At 40.0% G+C, this 23,960-nt stretch overlaps 1 protein-coding gene across 3 annotated transcripts in view; it reads right to left on the bottom strand.

Annotated features, from left to right (window-relative positions):
• Positions 1 to 3,696: 3,696 nt before the first annotated feature.
• FAM53A (family with sequence similarity 53 member A) overlaps positions 3,697 to 23,960 on the bottom strand; it is a 70,308-nt gene continuing 50,044 nt past the window's right edge. For all 3 annotated transcript variants that reach the window (XM_053975911.1, XM_053975912.1, XM_053975910.1), the window contains exon 5: positions 3,697 to 4,891. In XM_053975911.1, coding sequence (XP_053831886.1) covers positions 4,568 to 4,891 — 324 coding nt within the window. In that variant the 3' untranslated portion in view covers positions 3,697 to 4,567. The remainder of the gene's footprint in view (positions 4,892 to 23,960) is intronic.

Genomic DNA, 23,960 nt, shown 5'->3' with positions numbered 1-23,960 from the left:
CAGATCCCAACTCTTTGATGCTCGTCCCTTTATAATGGTGATGAAAAGGTGCAGAGATGTGGTGGAAGTGTCAGCCTACAGCTCCTGGACCAGGTCCAGGTAAGGTGAGCATGTGTAACACATGCCACCAGCACAGCTGTGTCACCTCTTCTAATGACAAGATCTTGAAGGAAACATCCCAGGTGATCTGCTGAGCAGCACTGGATGATTCCTAATGAAAGGATGAGCCCTGCTGTGAGAGCCCAATTGCAAGCACACAGATCTAGACTCGGGTACTTTTGAAAACAATGTGTCGTTTGCTAAATAAACACAGTGAACAGATTGAGAAAAATTATTCTGGCATCTGCCAAACTCCATTGAGGGCTTTCCAATAAACCTGTGGGTTTCCAGAGGAATTGCAGAGGCCATCTTTGCACCAACAGGTAAGCAGCAACTTCACCCATGATTTGAAAGCAAAGGTAAATTCACTAGGCACCACCCCTCAGAATGGACCTGCATACACAAAAATACATATTTATGTTTTTCTGAGAGATGATTTAGCCCAACATTACACCATAGAAGGCCTATGTTCTAACAATGTCAGCACTGAGCAGGATCCACAGATCCCAGCTGCATGCATGGGAGCTGCTTCCTTTCTGCTCCAGAGTGCTCTCCTTGCCACCTTATTTTCAGCTGCTCTTCCTCCAGCAGTTATTTACCTTGAAACATCAAGGATTGCTTGGAGATGCATGCTGCACAGATCCAGAGGAAAACAGGACAGGATCCAGACGAAAAGGACTGTGGAAAGTCAGCCAGCCATGTCCCCTGCCCCAAAGCAAGCTGTAACACAGCTATTGCTGCTGACAGATGCTTGCTCTTAACAGATCTCCACTTATGGAACAGCTACTACTGGCTCCCCACACATCTGTTCAGTGACTCCCTACCTTTTTTTTTTTTTTTTTTTAGCCTTAGAAGAAACTACCATTCATCCTAGCTACAATTTAAGCCCCATCTACCATAGGATTCCAAGCTTAGTCCTTCCATTTCATCCTCACAAGTGCCTTTTCCCACATTTTCAAGGTATCAATCACACCACTCTCCACTGCCATTTCCTGCCCTATGTGCAGTGTCTCAAGTTGCACCTCTAAAGTACAGGATTATGTTGAATCTCACTAAATGCACTACCATTTGTGAACCCCAGCCTGAAGCTTTTCTACCACCAGTAGGACCAGCTTTATCTGAAACAGTGCTTACAAGCTGTCACAACTCTTAATTTGTGCAGTTGTTTTACCCTACCTAAATTTAGTGCCTTTCTAAAAAGGATCTTGTCTTTCCCCACCATCTCCTCCCTGCTGCAACTACTTCTACAAGATTATTTTGAATTCTAATGCTATCTTATCTTTCACATCTTTCCAGTTTCCTGTTGACTGTAGATTTAACGTGCATACTACTTTGTTATCCAGGTTGTAATAAAAATGAAAGATAAGTGACCTAGAGCAACTCCCTCAGCCCCACGCAACACAGCCTTCCGTTCTGACACTGGGTGCAAGATGGAAGGAAACCACTCCCAGAGCAGAGCTGCTTACAGCCCACTCAGCTGCTTCCAAGCACAATTCAGTCTCTGAAACCACTTTTCCTTCTTGCAAACCATCCTCTGTTTGCCCAACAGCCCCTACACCATCCTACAAGCAAGTACAAAGGTGCCATATTCATCATCTGTGATTTTGTTTTAGAGCAGCACTTCTGATCTCATGGGGTGGATGAAAGTCCAAGCCTGCCCCATCTGAAGGAAGTTTCAACCAACAATTTCTTTTGCTGTTGGTTCTCATGGGGGATTACACTGGAATGTGCAGACAAAGTGCACAGATTCCTTCCAGCAGATTTCTTCATTTGCCAGTGTCACTGCACAGCTGTTCAGCTGCTTATTTTCCTGTCACCGACTAAGACAAGCCTAAACTAGATAATTACTACTTCCTACTGTCATGAAATTCATTCTTCAGTATCCAAATCCACTTCTTTCTGTTTGCTTCCATGAAAGGGCTATTTAGAGTTTTAACAGCTGGCTTAGCAGGAGACTGAGTCCTGTGTTACCATGAGCAAATGTATCTCTAATTTCCCTTGGGAAACCCCTTCCTACTCTAAGGATGGGGTAGGAATGTGGCTTTGTGTTGACTGAAAACAGCACACCTACAAAAGCAATTCATCAACACCACAGGCAGGCTGTATTTCAAAGCTAGAGCAAATATTATGTGGTTGTCTACCCTTGCCTTTGCTTTATCACCATCTTATTGATAGCTTCAGCTCTTGTTATTTTTTCACTGACAGTGCACATCTTAACCTCCTTCTATCTGCGTCCTCTGAGGCATTTTCTTATTTTACTTCTTCCAGAAGCTTGTCTTCCTTGGGGGAGGAAGAGCTAAATGGATTGCCACATTAGCTTGCTCATTCCATGCCATTACACTTTTAACTAGTGCTTTCAAATAGGTAAATTAGCTTTTAAGTGATCCCAGTTGTACGATTGGCCTTTACTACAATCCTGCATTAAAGCTGATTCACTTTTACTTACCTCTATTGCTCAATTAAGAGCACTCAGAGAGGAAAAGCAGTTCTGCAGCCAGCAACTGCAGTCCAGGAGTAAGCTGGGCTGTTCCATTATCCAGTGTCTCACCACCACACTGCAGCACTTTTCCCATCCACAGTGAGGGGAACTGGCTGTACCTCACTGGCTGTTTCTGGAGGAAGCACCAGGAGCAGTGATCCTCCATCACACAGGATTATTCCAAATGGCTGGATGTACCAGCACCTGTCTGCTCTGTGCTGCCCCACAGCAACCATCTGTAGGGTGAAACATTCCCAACAGGAGCTTCTGAAGGAAATCAATCTTTGCTCCAACAGCAACTCCTTTATTTATTCATCTAGAAAAAGGAGAATGATTTTCATGAACAGAGAACAGCTTCACTGCTCCCACACAATATGCAGGAACACACCGAGAACCTGGCAAGTCTCTGCAGTGTTCTTGCACCTTACTACGCACAGATGCCGGTATCAATAGCACAGACCACTGCCACTTGCAGTGGGAGCTGTAAAAGAAAAAAGTTTAGAGCATCTCACTGAATTTTAAAATTTTGTTTCGAGTCTGAGTTATGTGCACTTGTTCAGTAATTAAGGGCCAATCCCTTTATGATGAAAGGCTGACCCTAACAACATGGCTGGGTCCTGTATCATACCTTGCCACAGCCTTTGGCACATCCCTCAAGATATTTTTTTCATATTTTAATCATATTCCATTAGCTAAGTGTTTGCTGTATTTTGGTTTTATGTTCCAGTAGGAATTGGCTCATTTAAGCACACTAACATGATGGACTCAAATGCCATTATCTGGGTTTCCTTTTCTTACCCCATTTAACCATTTTGAGATTAATTTCCCCCTTGTTGAAGAAGTTCCTTATCGTAGCTGAACTAAAAAAAATAAGTATGTGTTGCAATAGTCTGCAATGAGCGCAGCATGACACTTGAGATGATTCCAGTGTATGTAATCATTGAGACACTTTTGGGATCCAGCATGAGTTATTTTGCAGCTCTCCAGACAAACCTGATGTCACTTTTGTTTCAGATGACCAGAAATCTGCCCTTCCCCTCCACCAAATTCCACACATAAATGCCCCATTACAGAATCTACCACATTTTTCATCAGTAAAATCCACGAACAGACACAAGTGCAAAGCAAAATGTCATTTTATTTAATTCAAGGACTATTTTCCTTCTAGTATTGCTGAAGGGATCACCTCCTGGGGAATTGATCATTACAAAGTCCCTGTCTAAAAGTTCAAGTGCTCTTGTTGTACATTCTTTTGAAACACAGAAAACATAATGACCAAGTAGGTGGGCAGCTACTTGCAGTTTTAGCCCACCTAAATTAGCATTGCTTCAGGCTAGAAAACAATTCAAGTAGTAAAATAATGAAAAATGTTAACCTTCAAGGTCACTACCATATTTTGATCAAAAAAGTCCTGAATGTATGAAAAGAACATTTGTACATGTTATGAAGTTGTTTTTTAACCAGACACTGTCAAAGATGGCAGTTAAATATTTTGGACCAGTTGTCAACCAGATATTTAAGAGTTCTATCTGAAGATTTATTACCAATTTCATTATGCAATTCACTTTTCACATTAAGCTCTTTAACAAAAGCAACATAGACCCGCACCAGAATCACTGTAGACAGATTTAGTTTTATAGAATGCCCTTCTGAAAATTCATTTCAAAATAGAGATGCTTTTTCTCCAGAACTGTAAAAGCCATAAAAATGCAAAATATTTGTTAGGAAATTTTTAATCAAAATTATTCCTTAATGTTCAAAATAACATTTAACCTCCTACTTTTTTGTTGTTGTTGTCATCCACATATTGACCAATAGACTAAACAGGTAACAATGGTTCACGTTTTTCCCCCACCTGAAACATTTCTTCTAACACAGGCCCAAAGATAGGCAATACAGAGATTCAGGGACATGGATTATGCATGGCAAAGGTAATCCTCTATCATTTTAATTTAGAACAATTCTGATTCTAGCACACAACTTGGAGTCTCAGTTGTTTTCGATCTGCTCTAGGTCCAAGTCCCCACAGTCTAGAGGGAAGATTCCTTCTTCAGTGCTCTCACAATCACTCGTGTCCTCGTCGCTTTCACACACCGCGTCTGCTTTCTTATAATCCCTTGTTTTGAAGCTACGTTGGCACGACCCGTGGTGCCTCCCTTCATCCAGCTGCTCTTTCATCGGGCTGGAGCCAGGGGTGATGATGTTCATAAGATCATTTGAGTCACATGGGGATGACACAATTGTCTTCATTTGTGTGTCATCATCATCATCTTCATAGTCAAGGGAGCAAAGGCTTTTGGAATTTTTTAAAGTCTGCAATAAAAAAAAAAACAGAGAAACCATGACTATATTAAACATGACTGGAAAGGAGGAACAGAATAAATTCTTGAAATTCTTGAATGGTTTGAGTGTATGTACTCAAGAGTGCCACGTGTTTAAAGTAATCCTCAAAATGAGAGGCATGAAGAAAGAGGAAGAATAGTATTTACTTACTACACAGTCAAGCTTTGCATGGATATTTTGCCTGGATTCCCATCTGTGAGAAAAACAGTCCCCTTTTTTATGCAGGAGGAGCCAAAAACCCACCCTTGGTCAACTACATGAAGAAAGAGAGGCACCCACCCAGTTTGCTGTATTGGATTTCTGGCAAATCCAGCGCAGAGCATTTGGTGACACCAGCATTTAGGTCAGACAGCTGCACTGCAGCCTGGTCAACAATTAATTTCCCCTGCAGACAATGAGCCCTCAGGCGTCACCTCGGTGAGACTGCCAGGACAACTGGCACATTTGGGTAATCTCAAACAGAAGAAACCCAAGCCTCTACTGGGAGCATCTTGCTCCAGAGTCAGCTTAGTTTGTCTTTCAGCTGGGTACTGTCTGAACAAGAGCTCAGGAGAAATTCTGTTTAAATTCAAGTATATTAAAACTAGAGGGGGACTCATCTTTATTTGTACAATGGCAGCAAAAGAAAAAAACACTCAGTAAATGTGCTACCTCTGTACCAGAGATAAAGGAAAAATGCCTAAGCTCCTCATGGAGATGTAAGGGATCCTTGGCTAGAATCTAGGGAGAGCATTTAAGAAAAAAACAAACATACAGAGAGCAGCACCTAAATTTTAACAAGTGAGAAACTTCCAAATTGTACCTCATGCAAGCACGAAGTGAGAGGAAGGTGAAATAGCCAGGGCTCCTCTGAGAGGTGGTGCAAGACAGAATAATGTCACACTCATTTTCAGGCTCTCACTGGTTAAGTGACTCCAGTCTCACAGACAGTAATCACTGTATTACAAGGAGATCCACAGGGAACAGGACCAACTTTCACACCCATTTCCAGCTTCCTCCCCCAATTTGTCATTTCTTAAGTATTTCATATTTGTTTATTTGAAATGGGAACATTGCAACATTCCTAGTATGCTGTATTCCAGATGCTCTTCCAGACAACAGTGTAATGGCTCCTACTCCACCAGCACCCACATAAGGGGGCTTACCAGTATCTTTGGGTATTTTTTAAACACAACTTCACAAATTCAGAAGAAATTTGAAATAGCCTTATCTATATACAGCTGGTTAAACAAGGATCACCTCAGCAGGGGGAGGGGATTAGCCTGATCCCTTAGGCTGATGCAACATGGGGAACCCCTTGCAGACAATCCCACTGCCATGCTGCAAGGTCACAGAGCTTGGACATACCTACATCAAGTCTATACAGAAAGTTCACTGGAGGGAAAGCTCAGGTAAAGGCAAAAAGGAGAGCACTCAAGGTTTGGAGCACAGACACAGAACAGGCAGGCTGAGGGTGACCAGCAGCACTGGGATGGGATGGGATGGTGGCCCCATCACTGGTAGCCCTCCATAGGGAAGGCACTGCAGCAGCATTCCCTGAGCCTGCACCACATTTACAACACCAATGAAACACATTTCTCTACTGATCACAGCTTTGTTTTGCTCTTCCCCTGCTCAAACAGCTTCCATATCTCACAACACATATCAGACAATTAATTAACAAGTCATATATTTCCAGACAAAGAGCTATAAGGGATAATCTAGTTTGTTTGAACAGACAAACAAGACCTCATCTAGGAGCTGATTTATGTAACTCCAAAGATGAGATCTCAGAAAAAAAATATACTGCTGGTCATAGTTCTGTCAGCAGGAATTCAAAGTCTTTGTTAGCTGTGGTTAAAGCCCATATCCAGTTTTGCACGTGACTAACACCAACAAGACAAATAACCTTGCATGATCAAAAAGATTTCTATTTTCAAATTTCACACCCCTGTGAAAACAGCTTCACTATAATATACATTCCACTTTTCAAAATGCTTCTGTATAGCTCACATTTTATTCAAGAAGAAACATTTGAGAACATTTCTATGACTAACAGGTACAAATTTCTCTCATATTTGCTTAAAAGCAAACCAGAATATTTTTAAATTAAAAAACATTAAAGTATATAATCCTAAGTCTACCTCACTGCTTTGAAAAAATACAAGATGTGCTCTATTCTCCATATAGGGGACAATATTTTCAGTTCTTTAAACTTATAGTAGGAACTGGGAGGGAAAGGAACCAAATAAAGAGAAGCTTTGAAAGTTCTGCTTTCAGTGTTTTAGAAAGGAATTCCTGAGTCCCCCTTCAAAATATCTTTTATTCAATTTACTGCTAGAAATTAATCCAACCACACAGCTGTCTTTCTAGAAGGTTTGTGTACATAAATGGAAAATTGCCTGTTAGCTGTACTGTGCTGAAACCACTTGAATGGGAACTTTTAGCCGATTTCAACACAACAGCAAGTGCATTCAACTGGTTCTTTGTTCACCCACTTGTCACAACCTCACCAAACTAAAAATAGGTGGATTTATTATCTTGCAGCACAATCCAGCTCCTTTCACAAAGCAAAAGGTAGAAATTGCAATGCATTCAGGCCCTCTGAACTGCAGCTTTCCATGTTACACTGGTACAGTACCACACCTTTCAAGAACAATTGTGCTCAGTGGGGAGCCTGCGAGTACTTGCTCAATGGTCTTCATTTTATAAAGGATGCTGGACTAGCAAGACAAAAGAGTCCACAGTTGGCAATGGATAGAACTCAATCAGCTAGAAGTATTCTTTTGTGTGATGGAAAAAAAGGGGAAAAAAAACCCTCAGAGTTTTAAAAGAAGTGAGGCGATAAAATGTCTGAATATTAAGGAAAAAACCCCAACTTTGTACCAAAAACAATGGTGGAGAAGGAAATAAAAGAAATCTCTCTAGACCCTTGCCATACAAAGAAAACAAGAAAGGCCCAGAGCAGCTTGAAAGGAAGCTAATGTCTGTACTCTTTATTAAACTTTCACTTCAGAAACCTATAATACATCACTTTCCAAATATAAGAAGCAATAAAAAGGTTGTTTTTGTTTTACTAACAAAACTAGAGCATTTGCTACAGTAGTCAAGGGAAAAAATAAGACATTTATGCGCATGAAAACCTAGTGTATAATGGGAGTAGCAGTTCTCATGCTTCTCCCCCAAGCCCCCATCTTCCTCCAAGTCCACCCCTCGGCTTTGAATGGGGGTGAAGATCCAGCTGCTCTGAAGAGGTGCAGCTGCAGCAGCTGGCACACACTGAGGAGCAGAGGAAGCCTGAAACCACCACAAGCCCTCAGCACCAGTTATCACCACGGGATGGGCTGCTCCCTGAAGGCACAGGCTTAGGCAGAGAGGGACTTCATCAGACTAATCAAACTGGTTATTTGGCTTGCTTCCTGTCCCATCCTGAGACTTTTGCCTGCAATGGCACAGGAGATGCTACTTTAAGACTGGCACACAAGATTTCTTGACTGTTAAGGTCTCTCTACCAGTAATATGAAATATATGGATGCTGCAGTGGTCCTCATGATGAGGACATTCTGGAATTTCCTGGAGTAGCAGCATCGAATCCAAGAGCAAAATACTGAAGTAGCAGAACCCAAGCATGGAGCAACATGTGGCTTTTTTGTTCCTTCCCTGTATCTAGCCAGTTGATGGAGATGGGGCAAATTAGATGGGCTGCACTTCTCTCTTTGAGATCTTCATGGGTCCTTACTTCACTTCCTTGAATTATGTTTCCTGTAGATTAGTGAGACTGGCACAAAAAATGCCTTTACTGATGGTAGCTCATAGTTAAACTTCAGATCAGAAGTACCACAAACAGCACAATGACTTTGTGTCTCACACCAACCTGTCCCCAAAGAGGTCACAGTTGAGTTTCAGCAACAGCAAAGCCCAACCATGATACAAATTTGTTATCTGAAGAGATTCCATTCAGTGAAGCTAAGGGGGAGGCTTGAGGAAGGACTTTGTAAGAATTGACACAAAAGCCTGGTGCTGAGCAGGTCTCAAAATCACATAGAACAAACCATCACCTGGCTGGCATCACACCCAACCACACACAGAGGTGAAGGGTGTCCCTCCCTCCTGTAAACCAAATTTTCACTTCATGCACCTAATTACATTAATGCCTTCACCTGTGACAATTCAAATTGGAGATATGTACAGTAAACGTATCTACTGTAAACTATTAGAAATGTCAACTTGTTGTACAGATTAAAAAATATCCCATCACAGTCCTAATCCCTGCATCTTCTACTATGCATGAACTGAAAAATAGTAAGAAAAAAATGCTGTGTTTATGTAGCAAACTATTAATCTTTCTGTAGAGTAAATCTCTTGACATTTGACTCTGACTTTTCTGTCTTGAATTGCACTGAGCATTTTGTGAACACTCCAGTGTTTGCAGATAACCTTTGCTATCAAGAAGCTTGCAGCCGAGTAGAAATGCTGCTTCACTGGTACAAAGTGGTGCTGACAGGAGGAAAACAACATAGTAGTCTCCATGATGTTATGTGCTTGAGGCTTGCTAATGCACTAGAAGTTAAACACCCAAGTGAAGTGGGAAAGAATCTCTTCCTGTTCAAACAAGAAAATAAAAGGTGTAGAAATACATTAGATTTTATAATTCAAGTGTCTAGGAAAATACTTCAGGTCTAAAACCACTGCAGATTTTTAACTTATGCATTTAAAGTAAATCAAAAGACCCATAATTATTTTTCTTGTACCAGGTTAAAAAACAAGTAGGGAACAAAAACATTTCTATTTATGTATTATGTGGAAACCATCAAATACCAAGAAAATTCCTGACACCTTCATGGGCAAAATCAAGTCTCTGTTCTAACTGATTTGGGAACCAAAGATGCTGTTCTCTTTTTTTTTTTTAGCTCTGCAGTTATCCATCATTTTCCAGGAAATTTGACATGTACTTTTATATATTAAAAAGGCAATGTTTATGTCATCATCTATAGGTAGTAATCAGAAAAGAACTGGAATACTGGATATGAATGAGAAAGAGCAAACAGACTCTAACATTCTGCCATGTAATTAGACACTGAACTATAATAACCATTCCTTCCAGCAGAGAAAGAATTACTGCTGCAATTCTTGTCGTCAAATAAGGTAAAACTCTTATTTGCAATGCCAAAGACCCAGTTAAAAATCAATACAAGCTGACAGCAATGCACAGCAATATGGCTACAACTTGAAATGACAATTGTTCAGGGCTTTGTCTCTGCTGTATCTTCAAAGATGATTTCAATTTTTTTAGATGTAGGTGCCCAGGGAGGGAAGGAAACTGCCATCAACTCATTTCACATTAGATGCTAAACAGCATCATGATGTAACAGGCTTTCATCTCCCACTAGCCAGACTGTTCTAGATTTAAGTGTGCAGTTTTCTGGTGTAGTCTACCATGAAAGTTGATCTATTTCTTGGCCTAGATATTTATGCTCATATTCTAAACTGTGCCACAGTATCCCTGTAAGTTTTGTTTATAAGCTACAAGAACCTGATTTAATTTGGCTTTCTGTTTAGTGCTATAAGTTGAAAAAAATAGTATGATAAAGAAATACTTATGTGAAATGCTGAATTTATCTAATTATGCCCAGATACACCAGAATACAAGGCTGCTCATTGTGTCAAGTAACTGAGAGAAACCCCTGGAACAGTTAAAGTCTCCATTTGAAAAAAAAAAAAAAAAAAAAATGCACAAAGCCTGGGGAGCAGGAGGGGAAATCGGGGTCCAGTTCCCTGACTGAACATCACTGCACCCACACAGGGCCCCCAGCACTGGTGGGGGCTCTTAGAACTCAGGCACTGCAGCCTTCAGAGCTGTAAAGCAGCCTTCTCACCTAGCTAGGAAACTTGTAGGACCCAGTTAACATCACTGCTATCACACCACAATCCAAACAGACAAGCTGGAGGCATGGCAGATCCCAAATACATCAGGGATTACAAATAGCATGGATTGAGTTCAGTCTGAATACCTACTCCCCCTTGCCCCAAACTCAAGACTTAGAAATCATCCATCATGAGCACTGCACATACAATAGTAAATTTCACACTCAAACTAAACATCCCCTCCAACAAAGCATCTTTTCCTTTTAGTGGTTTGCAAAGATGATCTGAACAACTCAGAGCATCCCCAGCCCCCCTCAGAGCTATCAGCTCGCCCCTCTCATAGCTCACAGAGTACATGCACTCAGGGAAGTCCCAACATTAAGTAACATAAGAAACTAAGGAATTTAAGCAGATTAAAGAAAAGTTTGTCAGCCTAAAAGTGTTTAAACTGAATTTAAGCAGCCAAACCACTACTGTAATTTTGTAGTTATTCCTTTAAAAATTAAACTTTGGTCAGATGGGGCAATTTAGTGCAGGAAACTCAGTGCTGGTGTTTAGCAACTTCCACAAGTTCAGGACCATTCATCTCAGGGGTTAACTTTTGTTTGCTTTTAAAGACAAATTGAAAGCTAAGCAAGTTAATGCAGTACTTAATGTAATACAGTCAAGAATATGATTCAACACTAGTGCCAACATGGAGAGGGTGAACATATATAGCAATTTTCCCTTTTATAAAGCCCAAAACAACATTAAACCACATTTTTAAAAGTATACAGTATGGAATTTTAATCAAGATGTTAGCCTCTTACATTTTCTAATTCAGTGTATTTGTGAACTGCAACCTTTTACGTTCCCTGTCTGAGCAAGTATAAATCATGCAAGTTTTTATTGTAAGAATGTGGAATTGCACTCCACAAACATCAGGCCTACCTATTTCACCTGCATGTAATTAAGCAGAGAAAGTTTCATCTATTCTTAGGAGCAGTCCAGCAGGCACCTACAGATGCTATGAATTATGCCATTAGCTACAACAGAGGGGGCTCACACAGAGGATTTAACTCTTCTGAAGTGACTAATAATCAATACAGTGCCAAAGGGGAACACAGTGGCATTGCTTTGTTCAGCTGCATAATACAGTACAGGGCTTGGGCCAGGGAGAAGGAGAAGCCAAATAGGACAATTCCTAGATACAGCAGCAGTGCTCATCTGAAATGCACCCATGCATTAAAACAGAGCTTTCTTCAAAGACAAAGAAGCACCACAGAAAAAAAAAGTTATTTCAAAGGGCACTGAAAGAGCAGGGAAAGGGCCTGGATGATGGGTTCTTGCTCTGGTCTTGCTTCAGCAGCAGCTGCAGTCAGGGGTCTCTGCAGTACCACAGAAATTCTTCTGCCTTAAGGTAAACCACTGTCTTTGCACACCTTTATCCAGATTATTTTACTACTCACTGCTTGACCCTAAGCACATCTCTATTATGGATAGTGAATTTATTTACCTTATGGACAGACTGAAGAGCTGGACAACATGGAATTGGGCCTCTACTTGAGCCACATAAGCTCCAGAGGCTTTGGTCTGGCAAATCCAATCAACCAACAGACTAATGAGCAATGGTGTGATGAACAAACAGCTGCACCACTTGTGTGCATACAGGGATGATAAACACATCTGGTTTTGTAGAAGAAGGACACAGAGGGAAACAATGTGAGCACATGCTCTCTCCCAGCAAAAGTGATTCATGCTTTGCCAGAGTTGTTCCCTCTTTTCCTATTCAAGAACTATTACCTTTCTTTTCAGAAAGAAAGCAGACTGCAGAAGCAAGGAACAACTTAAACTGTGTATTACCATCTTCCATAGTAATAGGACAAAATAATTTAATGAAGACTTAGTTAAACCAAATGTAACTAATACAGATGAAAGATGCATCTATTTTTCCACGTTTTAGTATGGAAATAAGAAGGCACACACACATCATTAACATGAGCGACACACACATCCCCAAACAGAAACACAGGCACAAAAGGAGCAGCACAAGAAAACTGCTTAACAAGACTGTGATTGCTTGCAGTACCATCTCTCAGAGTTCAGCATTCAGGATCCAAAAACAAAGACCACCCTGGGTAGTCAAAGCCTTCTGATGTATTATTCCTCTGACAGAAGAATTAATGGACTACAATCAGCTCTAAAACAACGTAAACAAAAAAGTCACCTCCAATCCCAGGAGTTTTAGTAAGTTTCTCAGTTTCCAACTAGGTACATTTAGACACGAAGAGAAAAAGCTCTACCTGTGCTTCCACAAAACTCCAAATAAAAAGTGACATTTCAAAGTTTGCTTTGCCATGCCAAACTCTCAAGTAACAAGGTTTAAGTTGACTGATTATGCACTGGAGTAACACAGGACAGGATTTGACCTTTGTGGCTTCAAAACATGACCATATTGGCTTCATTTCCTGCCATTTATGTGTCATCTATTTTTATAGAGAAGTTCTATTCCTGAGAAGTTTAGCCAAGGTCTTATTCCTTCATGACTTTGCTATGAGCTGCAAACAATTACTTTAACAACTGAATCACATATGCACCGATTGCTGCAGCGTACATCCACGTACCAACTTCTCTTAAAATTCCTGCATGTTCTCTTTTCATTTTGTTTTTATCCACAGGTCTAATATCAAGTTGATGTGATGGGTCAAACTTAGGAGAAATTAGAGAAGTAAACCCCAAATCCTGATTCCAATGCTGCCCTCATTAGTTACTGACAGATGTCAGACTCACCTATATTATTGCGTTATGCTGGAACTCCATCATAACTAGCATTTTAAGGGATTCTATAATTGGGCCATAAAGTTCACTTCTGCCAGGGGAGGGGGGATGGGGGCAAAAAGGGGAAAACTACCCCATCAGCTTGGGAACACTTCCCTCTTCTTCAAACCAATTTTTCACTACAGAAATACTTGTCCAAAACAAAACTCTATGATCTTGCTATGCAAGTGCACAGAGGGACGCACGGGCACAGACAAAGCACAGATGCTGCTATGAATCTTTTGCTCAGCTCAATGCAAAACCCACAATTTAACAGTAAACTCTTCCAGGAGCATTAATTCAAACTGTAGGTGGACCTTTACAACTAATTATTTCCAGGGACAAGTTAAATTGGACACAATGAGTTTAAGAATTAGTACCAGAGATTGAAGGTGAATGGTGCAATGACTGCATTTTCCTAGCTCAGTATCTGATTTTGGACTATTTGAACATTTTAGAAATAACGTGCTCCAGGAAGCGATCCTGACATTAAGTGACAAGACTGCTATATATTTTTAATCCTTAGTCAACTTGTACTAAAATTTCTGTTTGATAAATAAAATTCAGACAAGTTTGTTTATTGGTTCAAATACCAAAGCTGACAACATGTCAGCAGTTGATGCTCAGTATGTTTTTTTAAAAATTCAGGAAACCATATATGTGGTCCTTTTTCCTTCAGTGTAATAAATGTTTTAAAACACATCATACCAAGTCAGAGGAGAAGCAAAGTATACACAACTTGTGTAAGGCAGAGTTAACACTCATATTCCCAAAACATTGAGGTAACACTAAAACTGAGCTCAACCTCTCACTGCATAGCCTCAGTTTTCCTCTATTGGGTAGTAAACCCAGATTTTGCATGAAAAAGCTGCAACATACAAAAAAACCTGTACATTCAATTGCAACATGTGCTTTGTTTTAAGGATGAGGATCTGTTTATGCTACCCCAGCTTGCAAACTTCCTAGCATACCATAAAGACCTTTTGAATTTTAGCCACATGGTTACTAATACAATGAAAACTGAAATCAGGAAACTCATCAGAAGTCTCATTTATTTGAAATTCCTTTTCTGCTAATACTGAAGTTTTATTGCAAAGCACATGTCATTAGAATAAAAACAAATGAGTACTTTCAAATATAGAAACAGATGAGCTATTTGATTATCTGCAGTTCACCTTAACACTAAAGAATCACCTCCCAGATCACTTATGCAGAAAACATCTCCTTATTAACTATATTCCATTAGAAGTTGCATCTAACAGCAACTTAACAGAACAAACTTCTCTTCAATTTTTATGCACTTGAAAAAACACGTAACAAGTCAATATTTCCCATCCTAATGGAAAAGTTGACATCACTAAGTTATGTAGAGAAATTCCCATCAGTTCATTTTCAGAAATTTGAGATATCTGTTCTGCTTTTATCACAACTATGCACCAGTGCATACATGCAGCAGGAATTTATCAATGCAATGCAAGTCTAACAAAAGACCAAGTGACAGTTAAGTTTAAGACTTTTCCAAGTGATTTTAATAAACTTCTCTGCAGAAAAAAGCCTCAGATGAAGTAACTTGGTTTAAAGTCTCTTTTAGATGATGATGCATCAAGTCAGAAAGTGACTGTCAAAAAGCAAGGGAAGTTTCACAACAGTTAACAGAGTATGGAAGAACAAAGTCTCGTGTCAGAGTTAAGTCCTTGCATTCAAGTAGCACAAAAATGTACTAATCTATTAATTTGATTAACATGTTATTACAAAAATAGTAAATATTTAAAGAAACCTCTCCCTGAATTGCCCTGAGTTAAATTCAAAGATGTACAACTTCTTTTTCTAATAAATTTTACAAATTACAGTGGGACTTTATTTTTTGCCAAAAAATCTGGAAAAAGTTTCCATATCTATGATTAAACACTACTCAACACTTCTGCTAGCCATCATCTCTTGCAATTTAGAGCACGGGAAAAAAATAACTTAATCTTCTTCCACCTGCCAAAACCCAGATAATAAAACCTGATAAAAGTGCTCTCACCTCTCCTCAAACCTTCTGGTGCAGCTTAGGCACATTAACTATAAGTACTCTATATTTGACACTGAACCATAGCTCTTAACTCAGTATTCTATTGTTTTCCAAACATCAGCAATCATTTTAGCATAATCCAATTTTCTGATGGGATCAGTAATAATTAAACAAAGAAATATCCACAGCTGGCTGAAACCTGGCATGGGAGTCAATAGATGGCCTCTTTCTTTTCTCATAATGTCAAATGCAGCTGGTCTGGTACTCATTAGCTCTTTCAGCAACAAATACTTATTGTACATACAGGAACTTGCAAGAAAGTCTGCAGCAGATATTGAGCTGCCTCCTCTTCTTCTCAGCACATTGCTTACAGGAAAGCACCATAAACATACATGCAGAGCTGACTGCAGGTATGGCAGAGCAGCACAGCGATGAGCAGCTCTGGGGATCTGCAAGACATTTGTTACAGAATCCATTCACAAAAGAGGGGGGAAAACCTCCATCCTTAATGAGATTTCCTTTTCTTCACTCTCCTCAGGGCTTATACTCCCTCACTGTCAGAGCACAGGGAACCTCCAGCACAAGGGCTCACTTCATTAAATGCCATTTCGGGCCTAATTTCACATTGTGAGCCACTCTGCCGAGGCAAAGAAAGCAAAACGCCAGATGCTCTCTGTGCCTGCTACCTCAGCAGTGTTTCATTCACTGCTCCAAAAAACTTCCAGGCATCCATTCAAAACCAAGTACCCCCAGCCTGGTCTGTCCTGTCACAGGACAAAGTGCTGGCTTGTCTTCAGCTCACTTTTGATGCTTGCCTATCATCTCCCAGCCCAGCCTACTCCTATCTCCTTTCCTTCTTCCCAAGCCTGCTGGAATTTGAACTTTAAATGGACGCCCTCCATGGCAACAATAGATAAAAAAGGAGGCTTTGATTGTTCATGCGTTGCAGAAAAGAAAGGAGGAGATTCATCCTGGCTGCGACCTAGCAGAAACTCATCAAGCACAGCTCCCCTTCCATTGCAATGGGATGCCTGAGCCTGGAGCCACTCATTCAAGCTCCTGTGTCTATGTTTCCATTCAAAGAGGATGAATTCTTCAGGTTTCCCCTGTTAAGGAATTAAATCTTGATCCTGTGAATGAAGGGCAACACCAAGCTTGGAAAGCTGCCAAAAGGTTCTGTAACACTCAGCAGTTTGGAGTTAATTCAATACTTATTGATACCTAGCAGGATTTATAGCTGCATTATTTATAAGTGAGGGGGGGATCACAGAGCCATATTTAGACCTTGGTAATAAACTATTTTTAGCACCATCTGTTTTTCTAGCTTGTTCCCTTGCTTAGGCAAGAGCATACACGTTTATCCAGTTCCCTCTTCCTTGCCCATTTAAAAGAATCCACAGAGTCTAAACTGAAACACGAGTTTAGGATCACTAAGAAAATTTATTGTGCAGCAATCCTTCTAATCATGTTCTGGAAATCAAATCTGCTGACTAAGGACAGTCTTGGGCTGATGTAACACTATATATGTTGTCTTCACAGAATTGAGCAGATTTTTTTAATGTAAGGGGCAATGTGCTTCACACAAAGGACATTACTATCTAGAAAGAAACAACTGATCATTAACTGCATTAAGCCATCTGAAAAGAGGTTCACAACTCCTGGCAGTGCTTTTCTGGGACATAGTTGCCAAGTTTCACCCTCATTAAACACAGATTTTTTTTTTTTTTTAATCACAAGTACATTCTGCCTGGCCAGGCTGCTGTTAGAGGGGGAGAGAAATCATAAGCAGCTGCTGCAAGCACCTTGTTTCAGAGATGAGTTTCAAGCTGCAGCTGTTACCCACTCAAAAGCTCCCCCAAACCTCAAATTACCTCAGTTTAGATTGATATTCTGCCTTTAGAATGTGATAACACTGGTGGCCTCTGCAGCACGACAAGGGACAGAATGGAGGGATTGCTGGTTCCTTGAACTCTGAGAGAAGCAAGGCTTTGGGTACTTCATGCAGATTAAGTTCTCAGAAATGCACTTGATAGCAGGAATATATTCATCTTACCATCCTGGCTCACTAAAGTGTTGTTTTCACCCAAATAATAGCACAAATATTCAAAAGCTTGACTGTTGATTGTGTCAGATTAAGAAATTTTACTGTAGACCAAGGCAGAAAAGTCAAGTAAAATATGAGCTCATAGAATTCTTACTTGTTACAAAGGGCAGCAGCAATAAGGGTTGCAAGCTGGTTTCCTAGGCCTTCCAGCACAGGTCAAGCATTCCTAGGAAGCAGACTGTGTGCAGCAGAAAGCTCCCAGCATGTAGTACATAGGTCAAAATTAATTCTATAAATGCACACCAGAAACATACAACCACTATAATGGATTCCAACAAAGTCTTGAGGGCTTTGAAACTTCAAGCAAACAGTATTATTAATAACATTCACTTGGCACTGGCATTACATAACAATAATTTCAATGTGAAGGAAATACAGCAGTGCTGCCCACCCAGCAGCCCCTGGGATGTTTTCTTCCACTTCACTGCCTTTTTTTTTTCTTCCCCAGTGGAGGAAACAGGACACAGCACTTCTAACAGCAAATACAACAAACTGCCAGGTACATGGAAAGGCTCATTGGCAGCACAATATATGGACAGGCCATTCCCAGGATCAGAGCCAGGATGGTGAAGTCTGCTCCTGCTGAGAAGCATCTCCACAAGCCCCAGCAGCAGCCACTGTGTCCCATCTGCCAAAGCTCCCCACTCATGTGACAAGTGCTCTGTCCCTCTCCAGGGGAAAAAAGCTCCAAAGCAGGGCTGCTTGGAGAGGACACCTCTCACAGGACAGTCTGCCTCAGCTGAGAGAGCTCAATAAAAGCCATTCCAAGGACAAGATCAGTCTGCAGTACTTTGAGTGGCCACACAACGCACATGGACAAAAGCCAGCACGTACAGTAACTGCTGCAATAAACTTAAGATTTATTGCCAAGCATGTTTAAGAGCAAAAACTAAGATTACAACTTGTAGTTCAATTCCCTAAGGCTGTTGCATAACCTGCAAATATATTACAACATGAGAGCAAACTAATACTGGTGGATTAACCAGGAATATAATCAGAGGATCTGTAAATCTTCAAAAATGCAGCTTGCTGCAAGCCTTATAGCAAAGCATCCGACTTCCATGGGGGCAAGGATGCTTGCTTGCACATAGACACTTTTGTGAAGATTTGGAAGGTGTAACCTACCTGATTCCTTTTACAAAGCTGGCACCTTATTAGCTACCACATATGCATATTTAGTATGATTCTGCATTCAGACAGTACTACAGGGCCAGATGAATCAGTCTCAGAAAGCAGCTGGAGAAGATGATGGCAAAAAGATCCAGCATCAGGCTCACTAGGATCCGCCCATCCACCCTTCCCTTACACACCAGATGGCTCTGGAAAGACAACAGTTATCTATCCTTAAAAATCAGTGATCACAAAGAAAGAGCTTCATGATTAACTCTCAACTCCATCTGAGGGGTGGCTGCATGCCAGTGAAAGGAACTGTGGCAAGCCAGAAGAATCTGTACAAACTCCATTTATATCCTAGTCCATTCAGGGATCTCTCCCCTCCACCCCAATGACTAAGGGATCTGAGAAACTGGGATCCACAACTCCAACACTGAAACCCTCTCTGTCAATATTCTTGCATATCAAGCCCATGTAAAATTGATCTACAGTTGGTTCTAACTGTACCAAATAATATATTGGCAAAAACCAGGAACCATTAGATTTGTGTTTCACCCTACTTAAGTAGCTAATAATCTATAAGCAAAGTCTGATCTTATCAGTCTTGAACTTCCAATTTAAAAAATAAAGGTCCAAAAGCACTGAGGTAGTTTGAACAAAATGTGACTTTTTAAAAAAAGTCATACAATACATGCATTTTTTAAACCTCAATAAGTTTGTTACCACTACTTTGCATTTTGAACAGTATTACTTCAGTCCTCATAATGATCATTATTCAGCAACATGTTGCCATGCCAAGGCCTCCAATGGCAGAGCACAGTGAAAAATGTACAGAAAGGCCTTTTAATATATATAAATGAATTGTGTATGTGCTCTGTAAGCAGCCACAAACAAATCTTTGTCTCCAGACACTAGTCAGAATAAACACATCGATACTAGCCTGCAAGGTCACTAACATTAACTTATTCAGAATTAACTCCTCCTGATTTGGAGTGGTATCACCCTTGTTCCTCCTAGTGGAAACATTTTATCATGATAGGTACACAAAATTCCCTGACAATATCCAACAGTTTGCTATTTCCTACAATGGCTGTATTTACACAAGCACACACTGGTTTGTGTCCACTACCAATGTCTGCAGGCCATCTGAACGAGTTTGTGTTATACTTTACTCAAGCTAAAGGTGAGACTCCAATTCTTTAAATGTTAAGATTTAAGAAGTGGATACATACTTCAGGTATTGCAAGTATGCATTACAAATTACTCCTCCTTCCCCCATCAAACAGAGAATAACATATTTACCAGATTAACCACACCCTAAAGTTTAATCTAAATTGTTTTTGAATCAGATTATATCACTACAAGATGCAACAAAAGCACTATCCTTGACATGCAGGCACTCCATAGACTTGAGGACCCATTTCTCTTAAAACTGAGTTCTTTCTGCTGCCCACTCTTGCAGGGAGAGGACACCTCCTGCAGAGGTCAACCACCACGGAACAGAGGTAAAATAAGCTGAATTTAAAGCAGGGTTCTGTCCAAAGGATATGAAAACAGCCAGACAATTTGGGCATCTAAGTTTATTGGTGCTTCAAAAGATTAAATTCTTTCAGTACACTGAAGCCATTCAAGATTATTAATTACCACCTAACTACTCAGGATCGATGCTTTCTCCTGTTAAAGGACCCTTAGGCTCAGTAACAGAAAGGACAGAAAATTCTCATTTCTTCTTACAGTTATTTGAACTCTCCAGGAGGTGTCCTCTCCCCAGGAGAGCCAAAAGAATTCAGGTTTTTTTTTAGAATTGAATACCAGAGAATAGTATTTTTCAAAATGGAGCATATAAATACTTTAGTTATAAGTCTGAGGTGAGTCTGGAAGTGAAACACACTCCACTGCAAAGTTAAGTATTTCTGTTCATAATAAATTCCATTATTGCACTCCTACTCACCTGACAAAGTACTTCTATTTAACAAGCTTAAGGGCCATTTACCAATCCAACTGCACACTTGCATGCCCTGAAAACACACCTTACCCTGCCAACTATGTGAGCTTTTCAAAATTGAAAAAAGCAAGTTTATTGCTCTGGGACATGCAATTTTAACAAGCCTTGGAAATTCAACTAAAAAATTTTTAGTTCTGTAGTAACACAGGCTGAAGTTACAAGAGTTATACAACCAAAATAATATTAAATGTTTAACACAATGGCCTGTGCATTGCACTTCAGGACAGCACACTCTGAAATCCCTGAAACCTTCAAGTCTGTATTTTTATTCAGGAAAGTATCCTTAAAACAAGTATGAAGAATAAGATTCTCAAAAGAAAAAAAAAAAGAAAAAAAAAAAAAACAAACAAAAATAAACTCTTAACTAACTGAAGAAAGGAGAGAAGTGAAAAAAAATCCCACACAAAGTTTATATTTGAGGGGTTTGGAGCACATCAGGAGTCTCAGCCTCTGGGTCAATTTTGGTTTTGTGCACTAAGGAAGAATTTCAGAGAGGCTCTATGTTGACTATGCTTCAAGCACATCTGATTTCTGCCACTCTCAGCACACACTACAGCAGTTACAAGTAACCTTGAAGCTCTACAAAATAGGACATGACAGTTAAGCCACAAGCACCTGTCATATGTGTTTTAAGATCTTTCATACTATTTGTACATCATAACACTACTTCACATCACTTATTTCAACCTGCTAGTTCAAACTTTGTAACATTCATCTTTTAAAATGGACAATTTTCAACACACTAGCTGAGATGGAGTTACCCAGCATTAGCTGAGGTTCAGAAAACTTTCGGTCCCACATTATTCTTGTTCCAATACTGCCAAGACCACAAAGTTCTCCTGATCTTTACGGGTCATGTGAATTAGTGTAGAAGACAAGCAAAGCACATGCTGATCAACATAAAACAGAACTGAAAACTGAGATAGTTAAAATATAACGAGACAAAGGAAAAAAGTCTCATACAGTATCAAAAGCCACACCTGAAGAATACTGGGAATATGCAAAACCCTTTCCCAGCAGGACAGTATCTTTGCAGAGCTTAAATTGTTCAACCTCTGGTCTTAAAGGCTCTTTTAAACTCTGCATTTATAAAACCTTTATAGAGGCCCAAGCAATCATATACTGAATTTTTGAGTTGTGACAAATTAGTCTACCTCTTACATGAGAAAAAGGACCACATAGGCTACATATCTTCTGGTTTCACTATTCAGGCTTGGCTGAGGGAAGGCAGTTTCTACAGCAGGGAGCTAGAAATGTTAGTAAGTGTGGTATTGCAGCCCCCTGCTATGTGCATCCTTCCTGGGTAAGGTGGAAGGAGAAGAGACTCAACCTACAGCAGGAGCAGTGACCCCAGTGAAGCACCAGTGACCCTAGAAGGGACACACTGAGCCAGGCCTTGGTTCTAATGCAGACCTAAAGATGTACCCAAGAGTGAGATCTACCACTTCTCCTTCCCCTTCCACTGACAGAGGATGTTATTCTATTGCACTAGAACATAGTGTCCTTTTGGAAATGAAATACATACAAAAAAAAAAAAAATCTGCAAGTAGAATTTCAACACTTTGATATTTCTGACCAAGGCACACTGTGCAATGATACCTGGAACACTAGGGTACTGCAAATAGTGAATGCTAAAAATTTTCAACAGGCCTCCAAAATATAGCTCAATATTTTATACCACCAAAACAACATAATGAAAACACTTCTGTGCTGGAGATACTTCATGTTAAAAAAAAAATCACCTAAGAGAGCCCACTTTTGCAACCCCCAAAATACCAAGATATGCCCCTTCTTTTTTAGGGGAAAACTGAAATTAAGGGTTTGCATTTTCAAAGAATGACCTGGGAACAGGCACTACACTAAGAGAGGAGTGTCTGCATTCAGCTATTCTACAACAGTCATTGTCCTTCACACCTCACACCCTTCTCACTTGGTAACTGCTACATAGGCAAGCCTCAACTCATATATGGGGCCTTCCTACAATTTGTCCCCTAAAGTAGCAAGTTGTCAAATTTGCATTATGATTAGGAAAAAAAAAAATAAGTCCAGGCTTCCTTTGGTAATACTGCAAAATAATTAATGTGAAAAAACGTTGGTGCTGTTTTAAAATTAAAACCAGAGGGTGTTTCCCTACTACAGGAGAAACATGTTTGACAGACTGAAGATAACCCTTGTCAAATCATTCTGTATACCTTGCATTAATAAAGCACAGTTTAATTAAACAAATGCAGTTCAGATGAGTACACTGCATTTCATGCAGCTGGAAGCAACGATCCTAGGTCAGAGAAAGACAAATTTGTACAAACAGCTGCAAAAAGAAAAGTTCAATGAGTTGATCCTCTCTCCTTTCCCAGTTTTCAAAGTACTCTGCATTTTTGTTTCCCCAATCATTCTTGTTTATAATGCCTATAAGAAAGGATATTCTTTTGGATCAAAAAAAAAAAAAAAAAAAAAAAACTGCCAAGATTAGCTCTAAAATGTTTCAGTTACACTTGACAAAGTAGTTGTTGAAATAGCTTTAGTTTACATCAGTTTATCAGTTTCTATATCTAATTTGAGTACTTGAGTACTTAGTCACTTGGTTGAAGTTTAAAAGGTTGCCACATTAATAACTGAGTTATCAGCACACTGCTGGCTGCTCAGCAGTACTGGGAGCAAGCAGAAACAGTTGCGTTTAAGAACTGAGGATGCATTTGCTATTTTCTCAAAAGCATAGAAGACAGTTAAAATGGAAATGCTGTTGAGCAAACATCCGGATCAATGGAATGATTTCACAGAGTCATTTCACAGAGCACTGAATGAACCAAGTTATTTTTTAACTACTGCAAGTTCAAGATTCTTTAAAAAGGCTGTTGGGCGGATGAAGTGTGTCACACCAGTATTGCAACAAGAACAACTAATGGAAAACTACTCAGGCTTCTGTTCCACACAGAGTGCTGCAGCTCAGACTGCAAAAGGCTTGGGCTAAGACAAGCTCTTCACACTTCTAGCATTTTATTGTTGAAGTCAGAGCATTTTAGCCACTCTAGGTTTTCAAAAACATCCCGTCAGCAAGATACATCTTTTGACATAGCAAAATTAAGCTTAACACAAAGGGACCTAACTACTAGTTATCCAGTTGATGACTTACATTAGAAATTTTATTTAATCCCTTTTTACCTTC

The sequence above is a fragment of the Vidua macroura genome, chromosome 4 (genome assembly GCF_024509145.1).
Source record: "Vidua macroura isolate BioBank_ID:100142 chromosome 4, ASM2450914v1, whole genome shotgun sequence".
Lineage (NCBI taxonomy): Eukaryota > Metazoa > Chordata > Aves > Passeriformes > Viduidae > Vidua > Vidua macroura.
This window is presented reverse-complemented; position numbering and strand designations above follow the sequence as displayed.